The following is a 25,677-nucleotide window of genomic DNA, read 5'->3' as shown; positions in this document are numbered from 1 at the left end:
GGACGAAAGGAGAACGGACTCTCTGGTTGCCCGGCGCGCTTTTCTTTATGCTACAGAGCGCGTTTATCTGAGACGAGTGATATTTTCCTCTGCGTTTTCTAAGAATCCTACTATAGCGTGCGCCGGCAGCTTTCAGACGTATTATGTGTCGTGTCCTCCTGCCTGATTGAATGAGTTTATCTGCTGCTCCTGCATCTCCATCAACAACCAGGAACAACAGGCGATGCCGTCAATAACGGGCCGCCATCAGTGAGTCACCGCCGCGTATTTATCCAGCCGCTAACACGTCGGCAGGCCGGCGAAAAGAAGAGAAAACACCATCAGAGAGGAAGGGAATGGATTAATAGATATTAATGCTTTTTTTTTTTTTTTTTTTTTTAAAAGGGGGATGCACAATGCAAGAAGTCTGGCTTTAGAGGGGGGAGGATCGTACGAACACGGTAACATCATCGGCGTAGAAACGGCTTCAAATGGAGCGACGCTGTGACTCATCCTCCTCGGCTCCGTTTAGGCTGGTTGCCGACTGTTCCTCGCTTGCTCCTCAATCAGAACTTCTTCAGATGATATTCATGCATCTTTATCATGCAGATTGGACAGCGGAGGTTCAATCACAGAGGCGACCCCCCCCCCCTCCCACCACCACCTCTCCCATCCCAGGTTCCCCATCACCCCGGAGCTGGAAGCGACCAGAAGCCCGCCGTTACGTCAGGCGTTAACCTTGTTTTATGCAAAAGTGAAGAGTTTTCAGAGTTAGGGTAATAAAAGCAATCCTGTAAGTCACAGAATAAATCCTGAGGGTGGGGGTGGGGGTGGGGGTGGGGGTGGGGGGGGCAAAAAGCCTGCAGTTGAAGCGTGTCATCCTTTCAATCCGACTGAAGAGGAATTCTAAATTTTGAGTGAATGGTCTTCTTAGACGGAGCATTTTTATGTAAGAGCGGTACAATTAGGTGACGGGTCGGAGTAGGAGCACCCCACCCCCCACCCCAGGGGCCTCTGCTGCATGCCAAACATAGCAGCGCCCCCCCCACCCCCTTCCCTAGCACTAATAAACATGCATCAATCCACCACCCAACTCTCGTCCAGGCGCTCACATGAGATGAGAGAAAAGCATCCTGGGAGGAAATGAAGAGGTTTTCTTCAAAATAAAAGCTTATTATTGCTTTATATACGACTTATATCTGTCCATCCGTATCTTGACTCATCATTTACCCAGAATTCATTCTGATGCCTGTTCTAACCGTATATCGGAGCGGACGATTGAATCCTTTAAAGAAAAAAACAAAAAAATAAAATAAGGACCTCGTTACTTAGAGAATCTGATTCTGCTACGTAATGGAGAAAAAACACTTGAGTCACCTGAGAAGCCAAGCCACGCCTGACCTTCAACCTGACCTTCATCGCGACGGATGAGAGGGCTGAAACCAGCCGCTTTCAAACTAATTTCACATCCGAAGCCTCGCCGGTCGAATGGAACGCCGCACAGACTCCGGCTTTGTCCCACTTCCTGTCGTCTTTTGTCTGGTTTAGAACCGACGCGTCATAAAACGCTCCCAAACTGTTGGAGGGATGAAACAGTGACAAAATCCACTTCTCTCTTAATGGCTTGAGTTCTCTTCCTTTGATAGACTGACAGCCCCCTGAATGCACCCTTTTGAGAAGCTTATGATTACGTGGAGACCGACAATGTCAATTGGAACCTGACAGAAAAGGGGCGGAGCCACCGGCAGGTGGGCGGGCGCGTTTGGATTTGCATGGAATTGAAGGTTTTGTCTGTATGATCGATCTGGAAGCCAAAGCTGTAATTTTTTTGGGGGGGAGGAATGGCTGAGCGAGGAGCGGAAAAAGGTGCTATTAGAGAATGGGGATGTCTGTGTGTGTGTGTGTGTGTGTGTGTGTGTGTGTGTGTGTGTGTGTGTGTTCGTTCTAAGCCTAATTTAAAGCCTGGATCGGACATTTCTGCCCCAGCCCGGTGAAAGCCGGCGCTGCTCATCAGCTAAATGCTGCCGTGATCACAAAGTTGAACAGTTTAGAATCTCCCATCGACCTCCAATCCACTAACGTGTTAATAAAACTTCACATTTAGGCAGAGTGAAAGGAATGGAACGCTGCCAGAGGAGGATGCGGGGCGGTTTTTTCTCTCTCTCTCCATCCTGTGTTGGGTTTATGCCCTGTCATTACTGCAGTAATCAGTTTAATTTGGGCAGAGAAGCTGACGTGTTGATGAGGATGGAGAGGTGCTGGATGATGCCCCCCTCCTCCTTTCTTCCACCCCGGGCGCTATCAATGGCTCACCATCACACACACACACACACACACACACACACACACACACACACACACGCAGCTCTAATGGGAGGACGAGTAAAGCAGCTGGGTTGCACACACTCCGCCGCCTCCAGATGATCAGGCTGTGTATTCCCATCTGCGAACACACACCATGTATTCTACTTTAGCGCCTTTGTGCTAAAGGGCTCACCTTTTTTTTCTACCTGTCATAACAGGTGATTTAGGGGCGTGGTCTGTCCGCATCTCATCAGAGATCTTCAAAGAAGCCTCGCATTTCCTCTTCCGTTTTTTTCTCATGTTTTGCAGCTGATTTGAGCTTAGCTGACTTTTATAATTTTATTCCGCTGTGATGAAAAAAGGTTATGGTCCTTGGACTCACCTGAGGGGGGAAAAAAAAAATTGAACATCTCTTCCAACCAATCATCTTGTTCTGGTGCTCGCATTTTAATTTCCACTGCAGTAGTCTCTCTCTCTCTCTCTTCTTTTTTTTTTTTTTTCTGCTTCTCTGTCCTGAATCTCTTTCTGAGTTACGGATACGAGCAGAACATCTTCTACCGCAGCGAGATAACTTATTATTACGACGGGAGTATCCCCCCCCACCGCCCCCGTAAGGCGTTTCAAGGTGTCTGTGAACTCCAGCTCTGCATCTTTTACACCAGAATCTGGAACAAGTGCAAACTCACCGCTGCCCCCCCTGCAAGCGTGACGCTGCTTCCATTTATTTATTGATGTTCCTCGCCAGGAGAAGACTCCCGACTGACCACCCCCGACTGAAAATCCAAATAATACCATTTGTCTTTGCACGATCGGTGGGATAATGTAATAAAACAATATTTTTACTGTTTATCATCTATTCCGTTTCTTTTCCTCCCTCTATTCCCAGAGGTTAAGTGACACTAGGAAACGTCGACTGCGTTACTGCTGCGGGGGAAGGAAATGCTTAATAATTTGTAAATTAAATGCTTGAATGGGCTGTATTGTGACAAACTGCCTCCAAGCTAATTTCATCTCTTACTCAGCTCGGTGCCTTTCCTCGCTCCCCGAGTGCCGCCATTCGCCAAACGCCTTTGGCGAATGGCGTCGCACCAGCAAGGAACCCGTGAAGTGCGCCAGATTACCAGATCGAACTAGCTCTGATACCTGTTAACGCAACGTTCATGCTCATATACAGATATTTCTACCAAGGCTGTACATCACCAATTCTAAAATTGTCTGGTGAGGCCACTTCCTGTCCTGACTCGATCTACTTCCTGTTGGACTGAACCTTCAAAGACGGGCTTTTGTCCAATCGTTGCTATCGATGTCTTTGTGGAGAATCAAAGGTCAACCTTCAGGAGAGGACTGACAGGCAGGTCGAGGCATCCAGCATTAGGAGGAGTTTGTTCTTAAAGCCCAGAGGATTAGTGATGGTCTGCCAGGGCTAAAGGAAGCCGGACGTCCTGATAGACCGATTAAAGGTTCGCTTACATGGCACTACTTCAATTAGATCCGTCAGAAATGCAGCGTGTTGCGCGGCGGACTGCCTTCGTGGACGTTAATGGACTCACGAGGAGCTTGATGTGAGTTTGATGGTGTTGTAGCTGTAATTCACCTGCGTCTGTGTCCAGGTCTGGACTTCCACGAGGATCTGCATCGTATCGGAGCGAAAGAGGGTCTGAAAGGGCGTAAGCTCCAGAAGGCCATGGAGAGCTACGCCTGGAACATCACCGTCCTCAAGGTGAGACCAACCCGGTTGAACCCCGAATTTGAATAATTCTTGACAAGATATCGTATCGGGTAAAGATCGGTCACACAGTATGTGTCCTCACAATCATTGCTTATGAAATTAATTGGTTCCGGAAGAAATGTCTTAAGTAGAAAAATTTCGTAAGTAGAGACGCGTTCTCCATGCAAGTGCCCTAATCCGTTCCAAGCCCCCCCAGAATTCAGACATAAATGTTTTATAAAGCATAAAAATGCATCAAAACATGTAACAAATACATGTTACGATTAGATTATAACACAATCAATGAGAGTTGTGCATAACGTAAAAAATAAAGAATAATAATGACGGTCATTTACCTTTTAACAGCTGTCCTCATTGTTTTTTGCCCTCTTTGGTTCATGCCCTCTTGCCCCACCATGAACAACAGAGTGAATTCCAGTCCTCCTTCTGAACTTCTCCAACCACCCACGCCATGCTTTAAACTCCTTAAACTTCCTTTTTTTTAAATAACGTGTCGATTGTAGATGCATTACGGCCATATTCTTTGGATTCTCCGTCACTTTCTTGGGCTCCATAGTGAATACTCTAAAAGTTAATATATTTACATAAAACTATCAGAACATCTCACGGGTCGAGGGCCAAATGACGAGGATGCTGCATAGACACCGATCTAACTACACGCAGAGATCCCTCTTAGCCAATGTGATGCCAGGATGCTAGGTAATAGCCAATGGCAGAGCAGCTATGAGAATGTTGCGTTCAGGAACCTTTGGGAGCTGAAAGTAGCAGCCCATACTGTGTCACACCGAACAATTTCAAAGATATTTATGTTGTTTATGCTGCATTTTTCTGCAGCATAAACAGCACAATTTTTCATGACAAACCCATCTTTCCTGCAGCGAAATGGCTCTTTGAGTGTAACATCAAGCTCCCAGGACGTGCAGCGAAGATGATGTTCAGCAAAAAGCATTCTTGACTCAGAGATCAGGTTACCCAATGCCCCTCATTGCCTGAATGAGCATTGCTGGTAATACCAGAACTGATAAAACGGTGCATGCTGTTCGGGCTGAGCTCTGAACAGCGGTCCTGTTTGGCTAAATAAGGACAGAGCAGCTGGATATTTTTATCTCGTCTCATCTCATTTAGTATTGAAGAAGCTCCCTTGGTTGTGCTTTCTGCTGGAGGGTGAAGTTAGGTAGATATTTGATCGCTGGATTCTTCTTTGCTTTTTTTTTTTTTTTTTTTAAGATTAGGAACAGCGAACAATTACCTAATGAGCAATGAAACTCTAAATTGTTCAGTCGCTCGATTAAAAATGTCACTTAGCTGTTCCTGTTGTGTTTCGATTTCCCTTAATATGTCTGATTTAAATGAATAGATTTCATTCAAATAAAACACAAACTCGTTAATTTATCATCGTAAATGTTTCTTACGCATTTGGACTCACAGAATAAACTAAATGTTTCATTTCCTGTCAGTTTGGTTTCCATGAAAATAGGTGTGTTTTCTCTGTTCTTCATTAAAGCACCATCGCTCCCTCGTAGTACTTAAGTAGAAAAACATATGGACGCCCAATCCTAATCTCTATCTATACCCCCAAACCTCAACCTCAAGTGTGGTGGGGGGAGGGACAAATCAGAAAAAAACAGAAAGACAGACGGAAATGTGAAAGACTCCATAAACACGCAATTAACTTTCCTTATTTCAGCTATTTGCGGCCAATCACCACTGGTCCCGGCCCCATTTTTATCTCGCTCGTAGATTTGTTTTGTTCTTTATTGGCGATTTTGAGAACTTGATGAATCCATAAACGCAACGGCGGCGGCGAAAGTGTATTCTTTACAATCCCCCAATTACCCGACGCTGGAAGAAGCAGAAATATGACAAGAGATGCCTCAGGGAGAAATAGAGATTGATTAAGTAAAGCTGCTTACGAAAAATGATTCAAATATTTATATATATTTATATATATATATATATATGTGTGTATGTATGTGTGAATAAATCTTAAAAAATAATTGATGAAAAAATAAAACAACTTTTGTTCACAAGTCATAAATAAACCAAGAAGAAGAAGAAGGAAGTGGTTCCTTTGGTGTTAAATTAACAGCCAGTAAAGTCAGGTTATTGACTATCATGTCTATATAGGGGTGGATTTATTCTGCAGGGACGGGATTAGAGTGGAATTAAATGAGAATATAGCGAAGGGGCGTCTCCGCGGATCGCTTCGGGTGAGGAGGGGGGTGTGTGTGTGTGTGTGGGGGGGGGCATACTCAAGTACATGTGCCGCCATGATTCGTCTCCTCGCTTGTCTTTATTTCCTGCCCGGTGAGTCAGGACTTACATAATTTCTAAACATGACTTATTCATGCTCTTCCTGGAGTCGCTGGGATAAAAGGCCACTCGGAGCGCATCGACATCACCTGGGGAGCAGGGTGTGGGGTGGTGGTGGGGTGGGTGGGGGAGCAACAGATGTTTCACACGGGGCGGCACCTCCATGCCTTCTGCAGGAAAAAAAAAAAAGGTCAACATGACTTTATACCTTTTGCCATTTACTTCTAAGAGCGAAGTTCAGCGTCATCGAGTTCCTTGAATGCTCCACACCGTCTGTCTGTTGTGTTGCGTCATTCAGGTTGTACAGAAGTGGACAACCAGGTGAAAAACTGTGACGTCGTGACCAACATCTAGCAAAAAAAACCCCAAAAAAACATCTCATAGCACTTTTCTTAAATGTTGCTGGTGCAAAGAATTGTGGGTGGAGAAGTCTATCATATTTCCACCAGCAGAAGGAGGCAGGCGGCGGCGGCGGCGGCGGCGGCCCAGATTGGCCGGAGAAAGGCTAACGCCGGTTGTCTGCCCCGACCACTTCCTCCACATATGGCGTGGATTTATCACAGGGGGGTTCTCCCGAATGAGTGGCAGAGATGTAGTACAACATCATCACCATATGGCAGCACTGCTCCCCACCCGGCAACTCAAGGCCTCTGATGGTTGGCTTTAGACTGCCCTCTTCTGGATAACACCAGCTAATGCAGCCAGGAGGAAAAAGATTGTAGCAGATTTACGTTTCCCTTGTTGTTTACGAGCAATTTAGTTGTGTTTTTTGAGATTGAAATGTTTTTATCTGTAAAGACCGTTGCAAAAAAAAAAAAGTGGACTAGAAGAATTATTTCCATCTTGGATGAGCGGAAGCGGCCTTAAGGGAATCGGCGTCATGTGTCGAGCTATTTTTTGCCACCTTAAAATAAGTGGTTGTTGACGGAGCGTTCTCTCTTCCTGTTTCGATCCCAGGGCCAGGCGGACCTGCTGAAGCACGCCAAGAGCGAGGCGTTGGACACCCTGCGTCAGATCCACTGCGCCGCCCAGTCGTGTGGCCTCAGTAAGAACGGAGCGGCGTCCCCCCAGCTCAAACACCACCCTCACCACCCGCCGCTGCAGCAGGTCCAGATACAACAGCATCCTCAGGCCAAGACCCACGCCCACCCACCACCACCACCGCCACCACCACCACCACTACTGTACCAGTTCCCAACTCTGCCCCAGTCCCACACCGCACCTCAGGCGTACCTCCACCCCATCCCCCGGCAGCACGCCCAGTTCGTGGCGCTGCCTCTGGTTCAAACTGTTTCAAAGCCACCAGCTTATCCTCAGCCTCCACCCATACCCCAGGTCCATTTTCATTTTCAAAGCCAGCAGCAGAGGGCGGCGACGGGACCGCCGGACGCCGAGAAAGAGACTGTCGGTGATGATCCGGCGAGATCCTGCTGACTGGCGGCCTGTGCCCACAGAGAATCCTACCCCAAGAGAGATGGAGAAGAAGAAGCTGAGATGGAGAAGAAGAAGGAGGAAGGAGAAAAGCAAGAGGCGGGAAACCAAAGGGAGATGGAGGAAGTGGCCGAGAGGATCAAAGAGATGATGATGGCGAGGAAGGCTCGTTCCGCCAGAAGCGAGACCCGAGTCTAGGAGGAAGTTCCGGGAGGGAAAAGATGGAGACCTCACGCTTCGATCACACGTTTCCCAACGGACAGAACACATTAACTTCTCTCACCGATTTGGAAAATCGTTTCCTTATAAAAGCAGGAAGTGAAGGTCTCTCCTCTTTCCGATTTCGCGAAAAGTCCAAAAGGGCGTTTCGGAATCCGGATGGTACGTCTCTCTCTCTCTCGGGGCAGTTCCACTCACCCCCCCTTCCTTCCACCATGTACTCTATCTCTGTGGGTACAGGCTTTACCTCACGTTGGTATTTTCTTTTTTCCCTGCCACACGTTTGCCTTTGGTTTCGCGGAGACTCTTCTTGGAGCTTTTCGCTCAATTCTCCTTCATCCGTCTTTTGACGTGTCGCTAATGGCTTACCCTCCATCCTTTTTTTGGCGAAGAGGATTCGGAACTGGAGCTCTGTTCCGAATCACAGGTGATCATTTCTGTAGGACTAAAATATAACAAATCTACCCCCCACCCCCGCAGCTGTCGATGTGATCGCTCACTGTTGATGTTGATCCCTTGCTCTTGTCGACATCCATCGACCCCTCTGGCGTCACTCCCATCACCCCCAACCCCACACCTCCCAATCCTTCCACGTGTGATGTTTTGTGAGTTGTTATTTTGGTGGGCGGGGTCACATCTCGTCAGCCAATCGCAACGTCGTTCAGGTCGACGAGAACTCAATTTAAAAAAAACAACAAAAAAAACAGAATAAAGTGAACATAGATGTAAAGTGTAATGTAAAATTTACGAAAGGAAACATATATTGCTATAACACAGACATTAATGATTGATATTATAATAATTGTTGTTAGTTCTATTGATAACCTGATTAATTTTTTTTTTTTTTAACATTGCTTCCACATCTAGAGCGACTTGACGCCTGTTTGTTCCGTGGTGCGGATCAGGACTAAACCAGTGCGTGTGGGACTGGGATGAAGGATTACGGGTTAGCGCCACACGGGCACACACGGGTCAAACAATAATCTGAGGCGTGTTTTCACTGCAAAGTGGGTGTGGATTCTGTAAAAGCTCCTTTAAGTGGCCCATTAAAACCGGCTTCATTGTTTTATCCCGTCTCCTCTGGTTCATTTCTCTCTTTTTCAGGTGGGAGGATATTTAGGATTGTGTTAAATATGCCTGTTTATAATCTAAGAGTTTATCCAACAGCACCTGAAGTGTCAATTTGCTGAAAATATCTCCTCCTTTTTTCGCAGAGCTGCTTTCACGGGCGATCAATAAGGCTTTTTGAAAAGCTTTATTGATCGCCGTGCAGCTGCTAATTCTCTCAATCTGAAATTCTTTCCTCGAGCATCAAACAAACAAGACGTCGGCCTCCTGTTATAACACGAATGCTTACAGCGATGCTCACGGTTGTCCATAAGATGGCAATAAACGTTAAATAAATAGCTGCAAGGACGAAAAGAACAACAGCAGCTACACGATCGGCTAAAACCCAAAAACGCTGCTGCCAAAAAAACGCTCCTATGTATTGATGATTTGATGGGTTGACCCCTTAAAAAGGTTCTAGGTCCAGAGTTTGGGGGGGGGTCATAGGTCATAAATGTGAACACGATGTGCCGGAACAAGATGGTTTTACACGTGTGAATACATCGTCTTTTGTGAAGCAGCACAAAGACCCTCATTAGCCTGACCTTTGAAGGAGCGCGTCATTAGAAAGGAGAATGCGTCGCCATTAACTTTATTTATACACATCAAGGAACATCGGCTAATTCTACTCCTGGATGCTCATTTTCACGGCTTGAGTCACGAAATATGCAGCGACAAAGAAATACCTGTAGTTCAATCAAAGACCCCAAAAGGTACCTAGGAGATAATCTACCACAGGAGGCTAATTAACGCCGGCGGCCATTCAAACATATAAAAAAGACCAGAAACAACAGAGTTTGTGGTTGTTGGGGGGTTTTTTTTGGTCATATTTACGGCCTGGGTGACGTCCACCAGAACGCCACAGAATAATATAAAAGAAACTCGTCCGACGATCAGATGAGTCGACTTCACGAGAAATCGGACGATGACGTTGTTTCCCGCAAACTCCCAGAGAGACTCCAGGATGGACGTGTCGGAAAAGGTGAGGTTTTATTTTACATTTCAGTTTTTGTTCACAACAGGGTCAGCTGACGGAAGTCTTTTGTGTATGTGTATATATATATATATATATATATATATATATTTATTTATTTATTTATTTATTTTTTATTTAAATAAAAATCTTTGCTTCATGTGGATTTGAGACATTTCTGCCTGATATGAGGCCAGACATCGTAAGGAGAATTTCTCTTGCAAAACTTCTTGTGGAGAGATTTTTCTGTCTTTGCAGGATCAATACAGATTATTGGAGGAGGATTTATCGCACACATTTACTGTATCTATAACTATCTCCCTAAACCTTTTCTCAATACAGATAAATGTTTTCATATCCTTGACGTAAAATTCTAATTTTACCACGTCTAAATATGTCAGCATCTCATTGAACATGAATATTTGTCTGTAAAAAACGTAGTTTGATTGATTTCTATTATAATCATAGAAATCAAAGTAGACTGAAGCAGGAGGTTATTGGTGTTAATACTCCTTCCTGCGTCTCTTTGGTCCGACAGAAGCTCCTGGCGCTGATGGCGATGCTGCTGCTGCTGTCTCCGGTGGCCTGCGAGGCTCAAACCGTATCTGAATGCTGCCGCCAGTCGCCTCACTCCTGTCGCCTCTACGTGCTGCTGTGTCATTCCGACAGCAAGACCCCTGGGGGGGCGCCGCTCACGGGCGACGCCGCCGCCGGCATCCTCACCCTGGGGAAGAGGAGAGAGGAGGAGGAGCGCCTGCAGAGTAAACTCCATCTGCTCCTCAACGGCTCCAGGAACCAGGCGGCCGGGATCCTGACGATGGGGAAGAGAGCCGGGGAGAGATATGTGGAGTGGATGGGTCGGACGAGGAGCCCGTGGCCCCTGATTGGTTCAGGCTGAAGACGGGACGGAACAAGGTCACCGGGACTTGTGGGAGTTTTTTGTTTTTTTAATGTGTATTTACGGATGAAATTGAATTTGTGTATCGTAAATGGAAACGGACTTGTGATGTAATAAGATTACACAAAACTGGACACGTGTCTTTATTCATTCTAGGATGGTTTGAGGTAAACATTTAATCTTCTTTTTACAGAGTGAGCAAGGTCAAAGGTCAAATTTAAAAACCGAGGCTGTTCAATTAGCCAGTGTTTATTAAATGGAAAGCATTTTTAATTTAAATCCAAATACCACCAAAGCCGCTGATGAAACGGACGCAATCCGCACCTTCTGAACCCAGAACGAAACGTCTAAAGATTTAATCATGGAATTTATAAAAGTGACATTGAACTGGGATTGACCGTGATTCATGTTCTCCATACAGAAGACAGCCATCACGGCTGTGTGTACGGTGTTATCTTTTTAAATTGCATTCCTTTATTTAAATAAGTGTATATAAAATCCAGCACTCATTCCAATAAAAGAAGAAAAAAAATCAAACTTTCAAGATTTCAAGGTGGATGCGTGGCGTGAAGAAAGTGGAACTGGCACGCAAAAAAGAACCAGTGTGTGTTGCGTGTGTGTGTGTGTGTAGGTGAGTATTAGCACATACAATATATATACACACAGTGATGTATACATATATTTTTATTTTTTTTTGGAAGAGAAAGCAGATATGGAAAGAAAAGAAAAGTGATTTCTGATAAGAGAGAACTTACAAACAGACAATGTGCAGAGAGGGGGATGGTTGAGGAGGAGAGAGAGAGAGAGAGAGAGATGACAGGAACCATGGTGCGTACAGTCAGACCAAGTGAAGCTGAGGCTTCGGTGAGATGCTGTAGCATCGCTGGGAGGAGAGGGATGCAGAAGAGCTCAACCTGCAGAGAGACAAAGAAACGCCTCTGAGCTGCCTCGGAAGCGAGACAAGACATTTCTGCATCACGGAAGTTACTTCTTTTCTCTCTCTAATATAGAATACAAAGAAAGAAAGTACTTGTTCTGCCCTAGAACGTTTGTGGAGGAGTTAAAGCAGGAGGAGAAGCAAGCGTGAGTCTTTTTTAGGGAATACTAAGAAACCGGTGGGAACGGATTGAAAGTCGGCGGCGCTCCTTTATTCCTGGACGAGATGCCTGTGATGAAGGGCCTCCTCGCTCCACAAAACACCTTCTTGGACACCATCGCAAAACACTTTGATGGCACTCGTGAGTATAAAAACTGTCCCTGCTTTTGATTTCCTGATGTATCAAGGTGGAGTATTATAAATCCAAATAGATGTCATTTTCAAGGGCAAAAACACAAAAAGCTTTTTGTTTGCGTGTCTATTTATTGTCGCCTACACTGTGATCATCAGAATAGTACATGTGGGGTTTTTTTTTTTTTAATTTATCAGATTAAAACTGTGAGGATGCCAAATATATTTGTGTGAGTTTTGAAGCTGCATAAATGTACCAGTACAGTCTACTCTGGCTTTTTGGGATTTTAGCCTTTGGCGTTTTTGTAGCCCACTTTAGGAGAGTGAAAAACACCACTGTCACCAAATGTGTCCAGCAGTAGTGATATCCAATTATCTGACTGCAAGTTATGACACAGAACCAGAGCTGGAAATGGAGACGGACAGCGGAGCCTGGAAAGATATATTAGAACTGACATGACACTTGTTGCACAGCAGGACGACGCGTTGTTAAGATTCGGGTGACGAATCTTCAGTCCAGGTCTTTCTTTCAGGGGGAGCATTGAGAGAATGTTAGTTTAAAATGAACTAACATCAACTTAATATTAGATAAGTTTGGTTTCTTTATGCAAAAAAACCCCCAAAGAATGTATGTGTAATAATATTTTGATTGTTTCTAAATTTATTTTAAAAACTGAACAAGTGCCTCAAAACAGTCTGAATTAGTTGTGTTACATATTAATTAACCATTGGTAAGTTTAGATAATGTTTAGCATTTATTAGTTTTATTTTTTTTGCCACATAATTTTTTGTTATAATAAAATATTCCTTAAAGAAAATAAAGGGAACCTTACCAGCTAGCAGCTACAGTTCTGTTGTAATACCACTATGTACCTCTAGGGGCAGTATTTCAACAGCCACCTGTGGTTTCACCTGTCAGGCGCATAGGAACAGCAAATTTCACAAACATCTTTCCACATTTAATTTTGTTTTGTCTCTGGAAATAAATCTTGATCGTTGTTTTGTGGTTTTGCCGACGTCGTGGCTGTCGACTTCTGGTAGCACTGCAGCTAACTGGACTAGCGGTAGGAATGTTCACCTTTATGATTTACACATTACCGCTTTAGTCAAAAAAAAAAAGAAAAGAAAAGGAAATTAGTGTAAAATTACATCCTTTGATAGCAAAATTAAAAAAAAAAAATTCTCTAACATTTTTAAAAAATCCTACCAGGTACGGATTTGAAGGCATCAGGCAGGAGAGGTGCAGCGAAACGTGAGGTCAATACTAATGAGGCAACAGAGGTGTTCCTATTGCGAAAATTGCCAATTTGTTGTTGCCGAAAATAGATTAATCAGGACCAGATTTGTTTTGGCACCTCATTTAATTATCGCAATTCCAACAGAGACTGCAATTAAATAATCGCACGATGTACTTGTAACAAAAACTATTTAAACAGACCTGATGAGACAAAGTTTGACTTCCAACACCGACAGATGAGGGTCAGACCGAACATGTTTTTGACTGTAGAACAGATTCAATGTGAAGACGCCATCGTCGTCTGTCACTCGAGTCCATTCCGTCTTCACACCGTCTTGATCTTGCGTTTGGGTGTAAGGCACATGCAGACATGTTCTCAACCCCGCATCACATGTGCAGGATTGTGCAGATTGACCGAGAGGCTGAGTGGGAGGTGAAGGGGCCAACCGGCAACAGATGGCCCCCGGAGCGGTTCACAATACTTCAAAATCAAAGTTGTTTTTTGTGCAACAACATCTCCGTGACGACGGAGGGATGACGGCGTTGTAGAACAACTGAAACCAGACAAAGCAGAACCCCGGAGCCCCGGAGCCACGCAGAAAAGGCCCCCGGAGCCAATCAAACGTCACCTGAGGTCTCACTCAGTCATCATCTTTAGGAGCAGAGCAAATACTTTAATTATTTTGAGGGCTTAAAGTCACATTTATAAAATCTAAGACAGAATTCTTGCTTCCTGAAAGGAGGTGAGATTTACAATTTATTTCAGACCTAGTCATAGAAAGCGGCGTCTATTTTTAACCCCTCCTTGTCAGCCCTTCCCTTGATTGCTTGGGGAGGTGCTGGAATGGTGTTTTTCTCCTCCTCATAAGTGCTGCAAGGGATAATTATCAAATACAGATAGTTGTGTCTGAGCGACTGTGGTTTTGCGGAATGGAGGATGCCCAGAAGAACTTGCAGATAAAAACAATGTTAAAGGAGATTTAGCTACCAAAAAAAAAATAAAAAATTTTGACAATAAGCTCAGAAATGACAGTTAAATCACAAGAAATCGCTGCGAGTTAAGTTTAGCACACACACACACAAACACACACGCAATTCTTCGGCCTGTCAGCGCGAACCGTTTTCTGCCTTTGAACTACAGGAAGCTGGAGAAAACTGGTAAGAGAGGAGAAGGAAGACATGGAGGAAAAAATAAGTGGTTTGATCCTCGGTTGCCGGGCCTGACGAGTGGCGCTAATGGATCCATCCCCAATTTAACCACGAAGGTTACAGCTGAGGCAGGAATTTGGTGTTTGTACGAAAAAAAAATTGATTCTAGGCAGACAGATAAATGAAGATCTTGGTCTTTTGTGTTGTTATATTTGGTGCAGACATGGGTTTGTTGGGGTTTTTTTTGCTTTGGAGGCCACGGCGTCTCTGTAACCCTGAAGGTGTAAATTACAGGATTGCCATATGCTTGATTTCTTCCTGCAATAATTGCTATGGCAACTCATGCGTGGAAAGAACTCGACGTAACTTTGTTGTGAGATTAACTGCACCCTTATCCGGTGTATTCACACATACCGCTAATTGCCTCTCTTTTCCACTGGAACATAGACTTGTTTACGCCCCCCCCCCCCATTTGGATGCTGCCTGGTAATTATTTTATGGTTTAAAATGATGACGGTGAATCTTAAACTGTGTGCGTCTAACAAAGACATCGCTCTTGTAGAAAACACTCTGCAGCTGCAGTGTTTGGTGTTGCCTTCACTGACGTCTCATCATCGTTTTCCAGCATTGTCAAACAAATACACTAGAAATTCGGTCCAGCCTTGATGTCATTTATGGATATCTGAGCGAGCCGGCATGTATGATTGGTGGATTTGCTGTTCAACAGAGGATTGGATGATTCTGTTATTTATTATAGTGCAATGTATTATGGGAGTAAATGAGGTTGGCTACTTTGTGTGCATCAAAAGAGATGAATCTCAATGTCAGAATCTTCTTCTGCTTCACCGCCTACACTTAATGCCCTGAAATGTCTCCTCAGTTCAAGCACTTAACAGCAGTTACTGTTTGTTTTTTCTTTTCCCCTAATGCAAAGTTTGTATTTTCAAGTGTTAGAATTGACAAAGATTATTTTATTATTATTTTGTTTTTCCAGAGAGTCAATTATATTAAAAAAAAAAGTTATTACAGCAAAATTCATATTCACCCTTTAAGTGTTGGGCAGAGCAGAATGGGACAGGTGTTCCATTTGGAATGAATAAAAATATAAGAATTATGTAAGAGGATAAAAAACAACAACACTTGACACTAAAAACTCAAAACCCTGGCAAACCAACAGTAGAGGCCAAAGATCTAAAAATTCTGAACCCACGCACATAATTATGGAAATGTGAGGCAATGCGATTCAAAAGATCACACAAACATTCTCCAAAAACCATCATGGTGGTGCTGAACGATGGTTAGACTGCATTAGTCCTGTTCAGGCATCACTAATAAACTGACCGTTGAGTAAAACTATCACGAAAGAGGTCCGGCATCCAAAAAGGAAACAGTTGAGGCGGTTCGGACATCATCTGATGGTTTCCACATTCAGATGAAATCGTTCTTCCAGCTTCCGAACGCTGAACCTCAGGGGGAGAAAGAATGCCTGGTGTTCCTTGAGGCGCCTCTGGCCGCCATGACACATCCTGTGATGAGAGAACGGATGAACGAAAGAATCTTTTTAACATCCTCCTTTAATGCAACATGAAATAGAGAGTGTGTTTGTGTGTGGTTGTGTAAATACTTAATCCATGGCGCAACTGGTGGCAGGATGAAAACATGCTTCACATGGTAATTAGGGGCCAAAGCCTCGGGAAGGCTCTGGTCCCCCATGGAGCCAGCTGGAGCCCTGCGCATATCCTTCGACTTCATACCACCAGCCTACTTCAAAGCTCTCTCAGATGTACACTAGACTATTTCAGGCCTCTGTGCCAAAAGCAAATAAAATGACTCAGATAAAGGGAGGGAAAAAAGTTGTTTCCTGTTTGTGGATCCGCAAACAAATGTGGAGAGAACTCTGTCAAAGAAAAGGGAAACTAGACGAGTCGAGGAAATCGGCTGCCTGGTCTGAACTGCTTCATAACCGACAACCATTAGCACCGTTCAGTCAGTCTTTTCCATCCCTCGTCCCCCCAATAGCTTAACTTTTAACCTCTTATTTCCCTCACAGACAGCAACTTCCTCCTGGGGAACGCTCAGGGTCGTTACGGATACCCCGTTGTTTACTGTTCCGACGGCTTTTGCGAGCTGACCGGCTTCGTTCGTACCGAGGTGATGCAGAAAACTTGTACCTGCAGCTTCCTGCATGGAGCCGAGACCAGCGAGAGCCTGATCCAGCAGGTGCACAAGGCTCTGGAGGGCCAGCAGGAGTACCAGGGAGAGATCTGCTTCTACAGGAAGAACGGTGAGGACAGTGTTCAATCCCATCAATGGTTTAGCTGTCACAACTTCTCGTAATAACTGTATTAATATTCTTAGGAAATGCATTTTGGTGCCTCCTGGATATTGTGCCGATTAAAAATGAGAAAGGCGAGGTAGTTCTGTTCCTGTTATCCTTCAAAGACCTCAGCGAATCCTTACGGAAACGCCACACCTACAATCGTGAAGACGGTGAGACCCATATACTTTTATTTGCATTTACAGTTCTATTCTGAAACTTCTCTTCATAGAATCTGAAGTAAAATGGATTAGATTTAATCAGTTTTGGGGGTTTTTTTGCTTACAGGTTTGCCAGAGGTTGCTCACCAGAGCCGGAAAAACAATCAATCAAACTTTTCTCAAACTCAACGAAGGGGTCGGGCCGTTCTGCAACAAATGACCGATCTGTTCACCAAAAGGGGCAAAAGCAAGCTGACCAACGTGAGAGCAAAACCCTTCTAAATCGTCTTTAGATGGGACTGCAAACACAATCTGTGAGAAATATGTGATGACGGAACTTTCAAGAGAATGCCGTTATTTACAGTAAACAGCAGAGCATCGTGGGAAGGTGTTGAAATGGAGCTGCACAGATAAGGCAACCTCCACCAAGTAACATACGTTTGTAGTTGCCTTCCACCCTTGAGGCAAATAGTGTTATAAGCAGACGGAGTGTAGGACTCAGACCCAGGCCATCGTGAATTCTAAGACCACTAGAGTAAACGGACATGACCCTGTAGGTTTTATTAGTTTATTGGTGTCGTGTCTTTTCAGAGCGTGTTTCAGAAACCGACTCTTCCTGAGTACAAGGTGGCGGCGGTGAAGAAGTCCCGTTTCATCCTGCTGCACTACAGCATCTCCAAGGCGCTGTGGGACTGGCTCATCCTGCTGGCCACCTTTTACGTGGCCGTCGCCGTGCCCTACGACATCTGCTTCGTCAGTCACGATGAGGGCAGCGACCATCACTCGTTTGTCAGTCAGACCACCGTAGGCACTGACATCGCCGTGGAGATGCTCTTCATCCTTGGTATGATCGCTTCACAGTTAGTGATAAGAAACTTTTTCTTTTTTGACCTTGCAGGAAAGGTTTCTTTTCAGTTGCTAGAGCGGCTGCACAAACACCGTCTCCAGATAGAGTCTTCTTTCAGCGAGATAAATGGTAGCTTGCACAAATACAATTGTGACAAAACATCTTCTCCAGTGTTTGCATATTGCACACATTTACGTTAGACATCTTGGGCAGCCTAGTGAAGAGATACAAGGCTCACTAAAACTTAACAATAAATATATTCCACTGCAGCTGCAGTGGTTTCCCTGGCAATGGCTAGCATATAACTAAACCTCCTACCTTTCCTCGCCCACTCATGGTGTCTCTGTTGCCCTAGGTTACCAATCATAATTAGATTCTCTCACTTCGTCCCGCTCTTTCCTCAAACGGAAGTGTGATAGCACATCTGTCATGGGGTTGACTTCCCCTCTTGCTAAGTTTGTCTGGGGACAGGCGGTGATGTTCGGGCTCCAGGTGATCTCACCTTCCGCTGCAGGTAGTCTTGTCTACCTATAATTAATTTTCTAGGTACTATAAAAGTTTTCTTGGCAGTTGTTCGAGTAAAATATTGAATGAAACTTTGAGCTGCTTTCCTACAAAACAGGGAAGGGGTATGGTTAGGGTTGTGGGGGATCACTATTATTACATATTAATCTGACACAAAAACCTGCTATCTATGTAAAACACTATCACTAAGGAGACATTCAAATAATGTGCACTATACCGTTGATACAATGATGTAACATTCGATGATCTCTCCATGGTGACACAAAAGGGAATTCCAGTATTTCAGAGACTGGAATACTGACAGAATTTGCCTCTGACAAACCAAATGTATATGATGGGTTTCATTGATTGTGTAACCCATCACATCATTTTATGTGAGATCAAAAAAGGTCAGAGTGTCTAAAAATAAAATGGTTCGAAAGTGAGCTTTGACCAAAAACTACATTTCCCACAATGCAGTAACTAAGCCCATTTTAACTTTGACAAAACCATTTTGAACAAAGTTAATGTCCTAACTTGTGTTTGATGTTATGTTTTCTTTATTCTCTCAGATAGTTTGATCCTTGATTAACGGAGTTCTGTGTGTTTAATAACCTTAAAAATGAAAATAATTTGTTATAACAGAGGAACAAACAAATATATTTTTTCTGTACATCTGTAATGTTTGTAACTTGAATTAGTAATAAATTCATGGTTATATAACGAGTAGTTACCTTTGTTTTACGTTACATTGAGTTACATTTAGTGACATTTTTAAATTACATCTGGCCTTTTGAGGACAGAAATTATGCTGATGTGGCCCTTGGTAAAAATGAGTTTGATACCCCTGGTGTAACCTGAATATTTTTTGCATGTAATTTCATTTAACACCCCACATTTTTTCCTAATTAGCTAGAAATGAGTCACGGGTTACTATTTGCTGATAATTTTCCATTGCACCTTCCTTTTCAGATATTATTCTAAATTTCCGCACCACCTATGTGAGCCAGTCCGGTCAAGTGGTGTATGACGCCAGATCCATCTACCTCCACTACTGCACCACTTGGTTCTTTGTGGATCTGATTGCAGCGTTGCCCTTTGACCTTCTCTACGCTTTCAACATCACAGTGGTGAGCTTCAGATGTTCCATACCTTGATATAATCCATGCTAGCCGCTGTTTTAGCAATGGAACACATGTTTCCGGCATCATTGTTTGCCCGTTTGGTTCACCGGATGAAGACCGTTTCTTCTCAAGGATGAGTTTTACTTTCATCTGCATGTTCTGCTCTAATTTTCAAGACGTCGTTGGTCCACCTGCTGAAGACGGTTCGTTTGCTACGCCTGCTGCGCCTCCTGCAGAAACTGGACCGCTACTCCCAGTACAGCGCCGTGGTCCTGACCCTGCTCATGTCCGTGTTCGCCCTGCTGGCCCATTGGATGGCCTGCGTCTGGTACGTCATCGGACGCAAGGAGATAGAGAGCAGCGACCCCGTCACCTGGGACATAGGTGAGGCTTTTGTTCGACAGCCGCGACCCAACTGAAGAATGAGCTTCATGCTCTCCATTACATCCTGAGGCATCTATGCTGAAAGCTCTAATGGTCCGATTCATTGTCGGTTATGCTTGAACGGCCAAATGCCTTGCCGTCATTTCAACCGTAATCCTGCCTTTGAAAGAAAATAGTATGATGTTATTCACCAGTGATGAATTCTATCATTGTGGCAAAGGGAAAACCATTGAATTTCAGCAGTTTCAGCAGCTAATTTTCGTGAATCTTTGACAAACATCTGACATTGACTGTCAGGCTGGCTTCAGGAGTTGGGGAAGCGTCTGGAGACGCCGTACATCAACAGCACCGCGGGCGGACCCTCCATGCCCAGCGCCTACATCGCTTCCCTCTACTTCACCCTCAGCAGCCTCACAAGTGTCGGTTTTGGCAACGTCTGTGCCAATACCGACGCTGAGAAAATCTTCTCCATCTGCATCATGCTCATGGGGGGTGAGTTTACTGATGATTGCAAGGAATAAATCTAAAGTAAAGTACGAGTGAACGCGGGAAGGCCTTAGTGTTATATCTTCTGTCTCCTCCAGCCCTGATGCACGCAGTGGTCTTCGGTAACGTGACGGCCATCATCCAGCGGATGTACTCCAGGCGCTCCCTCTACCACACCCGCATGAAGGATCTGAAGGACTTCATCCGGGTGCACCGGCTACCTCAGCAGCTGAAGCAAAGGATGCTGGAGTACTTTCAGGCCACCTGGTCGGTCAACAATGGCATCAATGCCAACGAGGTGGGCCATGACTCAAAAATTAGGGGTTTTCTGCTCAATTGAATTTGTTTTCCCAAGCAAATCTACAGTTTGTGATCCGTTTGAGCAGCAGACATCAGTCACTCTTTGGTGAAAGGTGCTGGTTTCCACATCCACAAATGCCATCCTTCAAAATGTGGGTCACCTCACATTCTCCAGAGTCTCATTCTATTTCTTTAAGTAGATGACGTCTCACAAATGAAACTTGGCGCGACAACAGATCTAGGAGGAGTTCTATGTAATTACACGAGTAGGGTTGGAAATAGAAAGAGCTCTTCACACCCCCGTCAACACCATAGGCACACAATTAAATTGGCGTTAAAGTTAACAGTCACAGCCCGGTGGCTTCCGAGAACACGCTCAGTTTCACACCTTGTGACTGTAGACATCATGGGAGACCATCAACCTTTAAAAATCACTGTAGTGTTGTTTTTTTGGAAAAAGTCTTCAAAACCTTTTTATGGTGGCAAAAATACTAAATAAAATAATAAGATATATAAATATAAAAACAAGCACAATCCAGCTACCAAACAGTGCAGGCATTTGCATGAACCATTGCTGCATGAAATTCAGCAAAGTCGTAAACAAAACAGAAAAAACATTTGAAAATTGTTCCATCTGCTGCTTTTTGAACCTGTGGAGGTGCTTTTTCCAACAAAACTTGTGAGTAGTTGTTTTGTGTAAAAGCTTCCAAACACAGATGTAAATAAACATGTATTTACTCATCAGTAAAAGCAACTCAGGCTTGGATAAGTGATGATATTTTGTCTCTACATCCCCGTCCTGTTTCTTAGCTGCTGCACGACTTTCCGGATGAACTGCGAGCCGATATCGCCATGCATCTGAACAAAGACATCCTGCAGCTGCCCGTGTTCGAACGCGCCAGCCGAGGTTGTCTGCGCTCCCTCTCCCTGCACATCAAGACCTCCTTCTGTGCACCGGGGGAGTACCTCATCCGCCACGGAGACGCCCTACAAGCCAACTATTTTGTCTGCTCCGGTTCCCTGGAGGTTCTGAAAGACGGCATGGTCCAGGCCATCCTGGGTCGGTTTCCTCAAATTATGGAACATTTTCTTTCTGATCCTTCTACATTTTTAATGTTTTGTACCAACGATGATTCCCGCAGGTAAAGGTGACCTTATTGGGGCGGATCTCTCGGAACGTGATGAGGTGATCAAGACCAACGCGGACGTGAAGGCTCTGACCTATTGTGACCTGCAGTACATCAGCGTGAGGGCCTTGAGGGAGGTCCTGGAGCTGTACCCAGAGTACGGCAGCCGGTTCAGCTCTGACATCCACCACAACCTCACCTACAACCTAAGGGAGGGTTGTGAAGCCGATGTAAGACAATGGAAACACTGCAGAAACAGGCTATTTCAATACGTCCTCCTTATTGACAACTATAGATCATTATCTAACCACTGAATATAGAACGGTTGTTAATATGGCCTTTAATATCTCTAGGGAGGAACAAAGACTCAGTGGTCTTCCAAGCTATCTCAAGTAAGTATATCTCATTAAGATAATTTCTTCAGGTTTAATTATTATGTACATCATGAGGAATTAGTCTGCCTGTATGAAAACCTGTGGTAAATGTAGGAAATGGTGCATTAAGTGCTGGAAATTGGATGGATAGCTGAGTAAAAGGTGGTTAAAATGGTGCTAATTACTTGGAACTGAAAAGCCAGAAAGAGAAGGTTGTTTATATCCAGACCTAAAGAAGGGTTTGACTCTTTAGGATTGTGTGCAAGCTTACTCTGGACAAGCTAATCTAATTTACTTTTTGCAAATTGCTGTCAGATACTACTTCTAATGTTCTACAGATATATTTACTCTCCGTTTAGCATTTCCATTTCCTGCTAAATGAATGAACGTGTGAGTGTTATTCTACTTTAAATCAGATTGATCTGTCTTCGTACAGTGCGATGCTCCTCTACTGTAAGTTTAAGGCCTTCTTGTGTTCATTATTGACCGTAAATTAAAGAAACATCTATTTTTCTGCTCTTCAGAGCCACTCTTCCATGGATCGAAAACTACCCTACATTATCCAGGCAGATGATGCAGAACAGAGTAAAGACATGAGACCCTCCCATCAGAGGAGACTACCTTTGCTGTGTGGAGTACGAACTCCTGTTCATCAGCCCCGCCTCAGCCTGTTGGGGGAGGAGCTACCCCTCAATACACTCCGCCCCTGTCGATCACCCGTCCGGGACGGTAGGGGTCGCAGCCCCTCTCCGCAGCCGTTCCCCAATGAGAAGCTCTCTCCGTCTCTCGTGACGCGACTCACAGTCGACCCGGACTCCAACCATCGACCGGCCAAGCTGCTCATGCCATCCCTACCCTGCATTAGTCCACCGGACCTTAGCCCCAGGTAACCGGTTCATTCTGCTTCATGATTCAGTTTGTGTGTATTAAGAATCCTGAAGCACTGATTTGTGTCTCCTCCAGGGTCGTGGATGGAATCGAAGACAACGGTCACACCTTTCATTTTAACGTAGAACGAAACGAGACAAAGACGGATGTAGCAGGTGAGGTGTGAGCTTCACAGTAGATACCATATATATACAGTATAAAACCAACACCTTTAGTTTGACTCATTTGGGATTACAGTATGTGATTATTGGTAGGGTGTATACCCGGCTGAGATCCTCTACTTGTTCTGTTTCAGATCACCTTCGGTTCAGTTCTAAAGTCCTTCTGGAGACAGAGGAAGTGAGACAGAACATTAGCAAACTGAACAAAGAGGTACAATCAAATGTAGATGCAAATCTCTAACTATGCATTTCTATCTATCAATCAATCTATCACAACAATCCACGTATGTATCGCTCTGAAAATGTAAAAACCAGCTACATACCTTCTACCTTTGTTCCTTTCAGGTGAACAATTTGAATCAAGAAGTATCCAACCTGGCTAAGGGGCTCCATGACATCATGCATTTCCTTCCCTCCCACATGGCCATGCTCCATGGCACCACCCCAGTCTCCTCCTATTCCTTTGGCGTACCGATGGCGCCCAGTCCTAGCGTGACTTCCTCCAGCACCTGGCAGCCCAATGTCCCTTTGAAGATCGCCACCGGACTGCATCTCCATCACGATGCAATCAACCACCCGGCCAGAAACGTTTGGGGTTGCAGTGGGATGTCTTCTCAGGGCGTTAGTCCCACCATGCTGCACACACCCAGCCCCATGTCGCCCTGTTTACACCTGTGCTGCTCCGACAGAGATGGAACAACAGCCCACAGGTTACAGAGCCAGTGCGGCAATTTTCCAAGCTCCAGAACGAGTCCAAGCTCTCCCTACATGACTCACCGCCACGCCCAGGGAGGTCCGTCCCTTCTGGCTATCAGTCCCGCCTTCAGGAGCTTCCCATCTATGTGTCAAGCTTCGCAGGTGGCATATAACACCTCTGTACCCACAAGAAACAGCACTCACTCCCTCTGCTCCCCAATACACTCAGCCCACGTCCAAACCAACTCCGAGCCCACACACCATCAGACCAACCCCCAGACGCCAATCCGTTCCACCGTTACTTTCACGGGAAGGCCGCAGTATCACACCACCTTCAGTTCTCTCACCCCGACAGGAGTGCATGCTTCGACATGCACAGGGCACAGCCCGAGCCAGCAGGGCTCCACCAACAGCACCAGGCAAAATGAGCCGATAGGGGCCAGCTCTGTCCATCTCATGCAGGAACTTGCTTGTTCTCCGCTGGGACAACGAACAGATAAAGATTGTGAAGCCCCACTGTGTCGAGAGAGGACAGACAAGACTGAGTTCCAGGGGATGAGCAGCAGTCCTCCAGCTGTAGAAGTCCAGCCACCTCTCTTGGAGGTAAAAGAGAATACAAACCTGACAACCTCAGCATCACGACATGATGGTGTGTGGTAGTGAAGACTTTACATAGACTATTTGTGTAGTTTTCATCAAATAAAAAGTTTTCAGATTTATAATCATCTTCTGACACACCCAAGTAAACCTTTGTTTGATAAGTTGTTATAAATTGCTCATGTCTGTACAGAAAATGTTTCATGGTCAATGGTTTTGTCTCAAGGAAGATATGAAAGTTTCTCGAGATCCAAGTGATCCACAGCGTTACTGCACCATCTAGTGGCAAGCAGCAGCAACAGCAACGCATTTGACGTCATCACATTTAGCATATCGGAAAGACTTGTCTATAATGCTCATTATTCACATCGAAATCAACTATTTAAAAAAAATAACCTATTTTTGTATTGCATGTTTGCATCTCTTTTCTTTTATGTTTTACTTTTATAATTTTCCTCTTCTTAAAAAAACACATTATTGGACCAGGTTGTAATTCATGATATTTAGCTACAACTTTCAAGAACATCTTAAGCATAAAATAGATCATGAAGAGATCATAATGTTCACTAGAAATAGGATTACGTTTTGACTCTGTATGTTAGGTTACATCTAGATCCCATATCTGTATTGTTTAAGGTTGCATGCTTCATTGTGTCATTTCTCCATTGTGAAGGTAGTAGCAGACTCTTACATGGCTAGACTGTCCCTCACTTTTTCTGTAATACAGCCATTAAAATTAGTTATTGAGTCACTATAATCTGTCGATGTGTGTCTTTATCGGGAATCAGTTGATTTCTGCTTTTTTTCCCTAGTACCACCAAACAGCAAGCAATGTCATCGTCTGGAACTGAATCCTAGGAAGCGACTGATCTATAAAATATAATGTAAAGTTAAATGTAACTATTATTATGTGAGGTGCAACTAAAAGAGCATCTATGATTTAATCAAGAAAAATGTCAGACTTTTATTCAAGTCACGTGTTTTATATTAAATAAATACCCAAGGAAATTTCAAATATTCATTCATATAAATATTAATTCATATTCATATAAGAGAATTTCCCCTCTGGGAATCAATAAAGTTTGAATTATTATTATTATTATCATAATTATAATTATACTTATTATTATTATTATTATTATTA

General features: G+C 44.3%; 3 protein-coding genes across 5 annotated transcripts in view; all 3 read left to right on the top strand.

The window, feature by feature from the left end:
- LOC137609073 (inactive phospholipase C-like protein 2) overlaps window positions 1-9,051 on the top strand; it is a 47,832-nt gene extending 38,781 nt beyond the window's left edge. The window contains exons 5-6 of one of the 3 annotated variants that reach the window (XR_011038287.1): window positions 104-249; window positions 385-774. Coding sequence is in view for 2 of the 3 variants with exons in the window: in XM_068335809.1 (XP_068191910.1) it covers window positions 3,894-4,003; window positions 7,283-7,759 (587 nt within the window). In the remaining variant the exon portion in view is untranslated. Of the gene's footprint in view, window positions 1-103; window positions 775-3,893; window positions 4,004-7,282 lie in introns of those variants that run through there. The other 2 variants (XM_068335809.1, XM_068335810.1) reach the window with 2 other exon arrangements.
- Window positions 9,052-9,232: 181 nt separating this feature from the next.
- Window positions 9,233-11,046, top strand: hcrt (hypocretin (orexin) neuropeptide precursor). Its single transcript, XM_068335819.1, has 2 exons — window positions 9,233-10,064; window positions 10,594-11,046. The coding sequence occupies exons 1-2, from the start codon at window positions 10,008-10,010 to the stop codon at window positions 10,951-10,953; spliced, it is 417 nt and encodes a 138-aa protein (XP_068191920.1). The 5' UTR covers window positions 9,233-10,007; the 3' UTR covers window positions 10,954-11,046.
- Window positions 11,047-11,725: 679 nt separating this feature from the next.
- kcnh4a (potassium voltage-gated channel, subfamily H (eag-related), member 4a) lies at window positions 11,726-25,345 on the top strand. The gene is made up of 16 exons (XM_068335936.1): window positions 11,726-12,191; window positions 16,618-16,851; window positions 16,926-17,057; window positions 17,173-17,306; window positions 17,637-17,889; window positions 19,369-19,526; window positions 19,697-19,904; window positions 20,202-20,396; window positions 20,489-20,688; window positions 21,501-21,750; window positions 21,833-22,047; window positions 22,171-22,209; window positions 22,716-23,077; window positions 23,155-23,234; window positions 23,375-23,451; window positions 23,586-25,345. Exons 1-16 carry the CDS (start codon window positions 12,116-12,118, stop codon window positions 24,594-24,596), a joined length of 3,624 nt encoding a protein of 1,207 aa, XP_068192037.1. The 5' UTR covers window positions 11,726-12,115; the 3' UTR covers window positions 24,597-25,345.
- The last annotated feature ends 332 nt before the right edge of the window (window positions 25,346-25,677 follow it).

Source organism: Antennarius striatus, chromosome 16 (genome assembly GCF_040054535.1).
Source record: "Antennarius striatus isolate MH-2024 chromosome 16, ASM4005453v1, whole genome shotgun sequence".
NCBI classification, from domain to species: Eukaryota; Metazoa; Chordata; class Actinopteri; order Lophiiformes; family Antennariidae; genus Antennarius; species Antennarius striatus.
This window is presented reverse-complemented; position numbering and strand designations above follow the sequence as displayed.

Coding starts and splice junctions, on each gene's coding strand:
- hcrt (XM_068335819.1), top strand. CDS start 10,008: ATGACGTTGTTTCCCGCAAACTCCCAGAGAGACTCCAGGATGGACGTG. Junction 10,065..10,593: donor GGATGGACGTGTCGGAAAAG/GTGAGGTTTTAT, acceptor TTGGTCCGACAG/AAGCTCCTGGCGCTGATGGC.
- kcnh4a (XM_068335936.1), top strand. CDS start 12,116: ATGCCTGTGATGAAGGGCCTCCTCGCTCCACAAAACACCTTCTTGGAC. Junction 21,751..21,832: donor CATGGTCCAGGCCATCCTGG/GTCGGTTTCCTC, acceptor TGATTCCCGCAG/GTAAAGGTGACCTTATTGGG. Junction 23,235..23,374: donor GACAAAGACGGATGTAGCAG/GTGAGGTGTGAG, acceptor GTTCTGTTTCAG/ATCACCTTCGGTTCAGTTCT.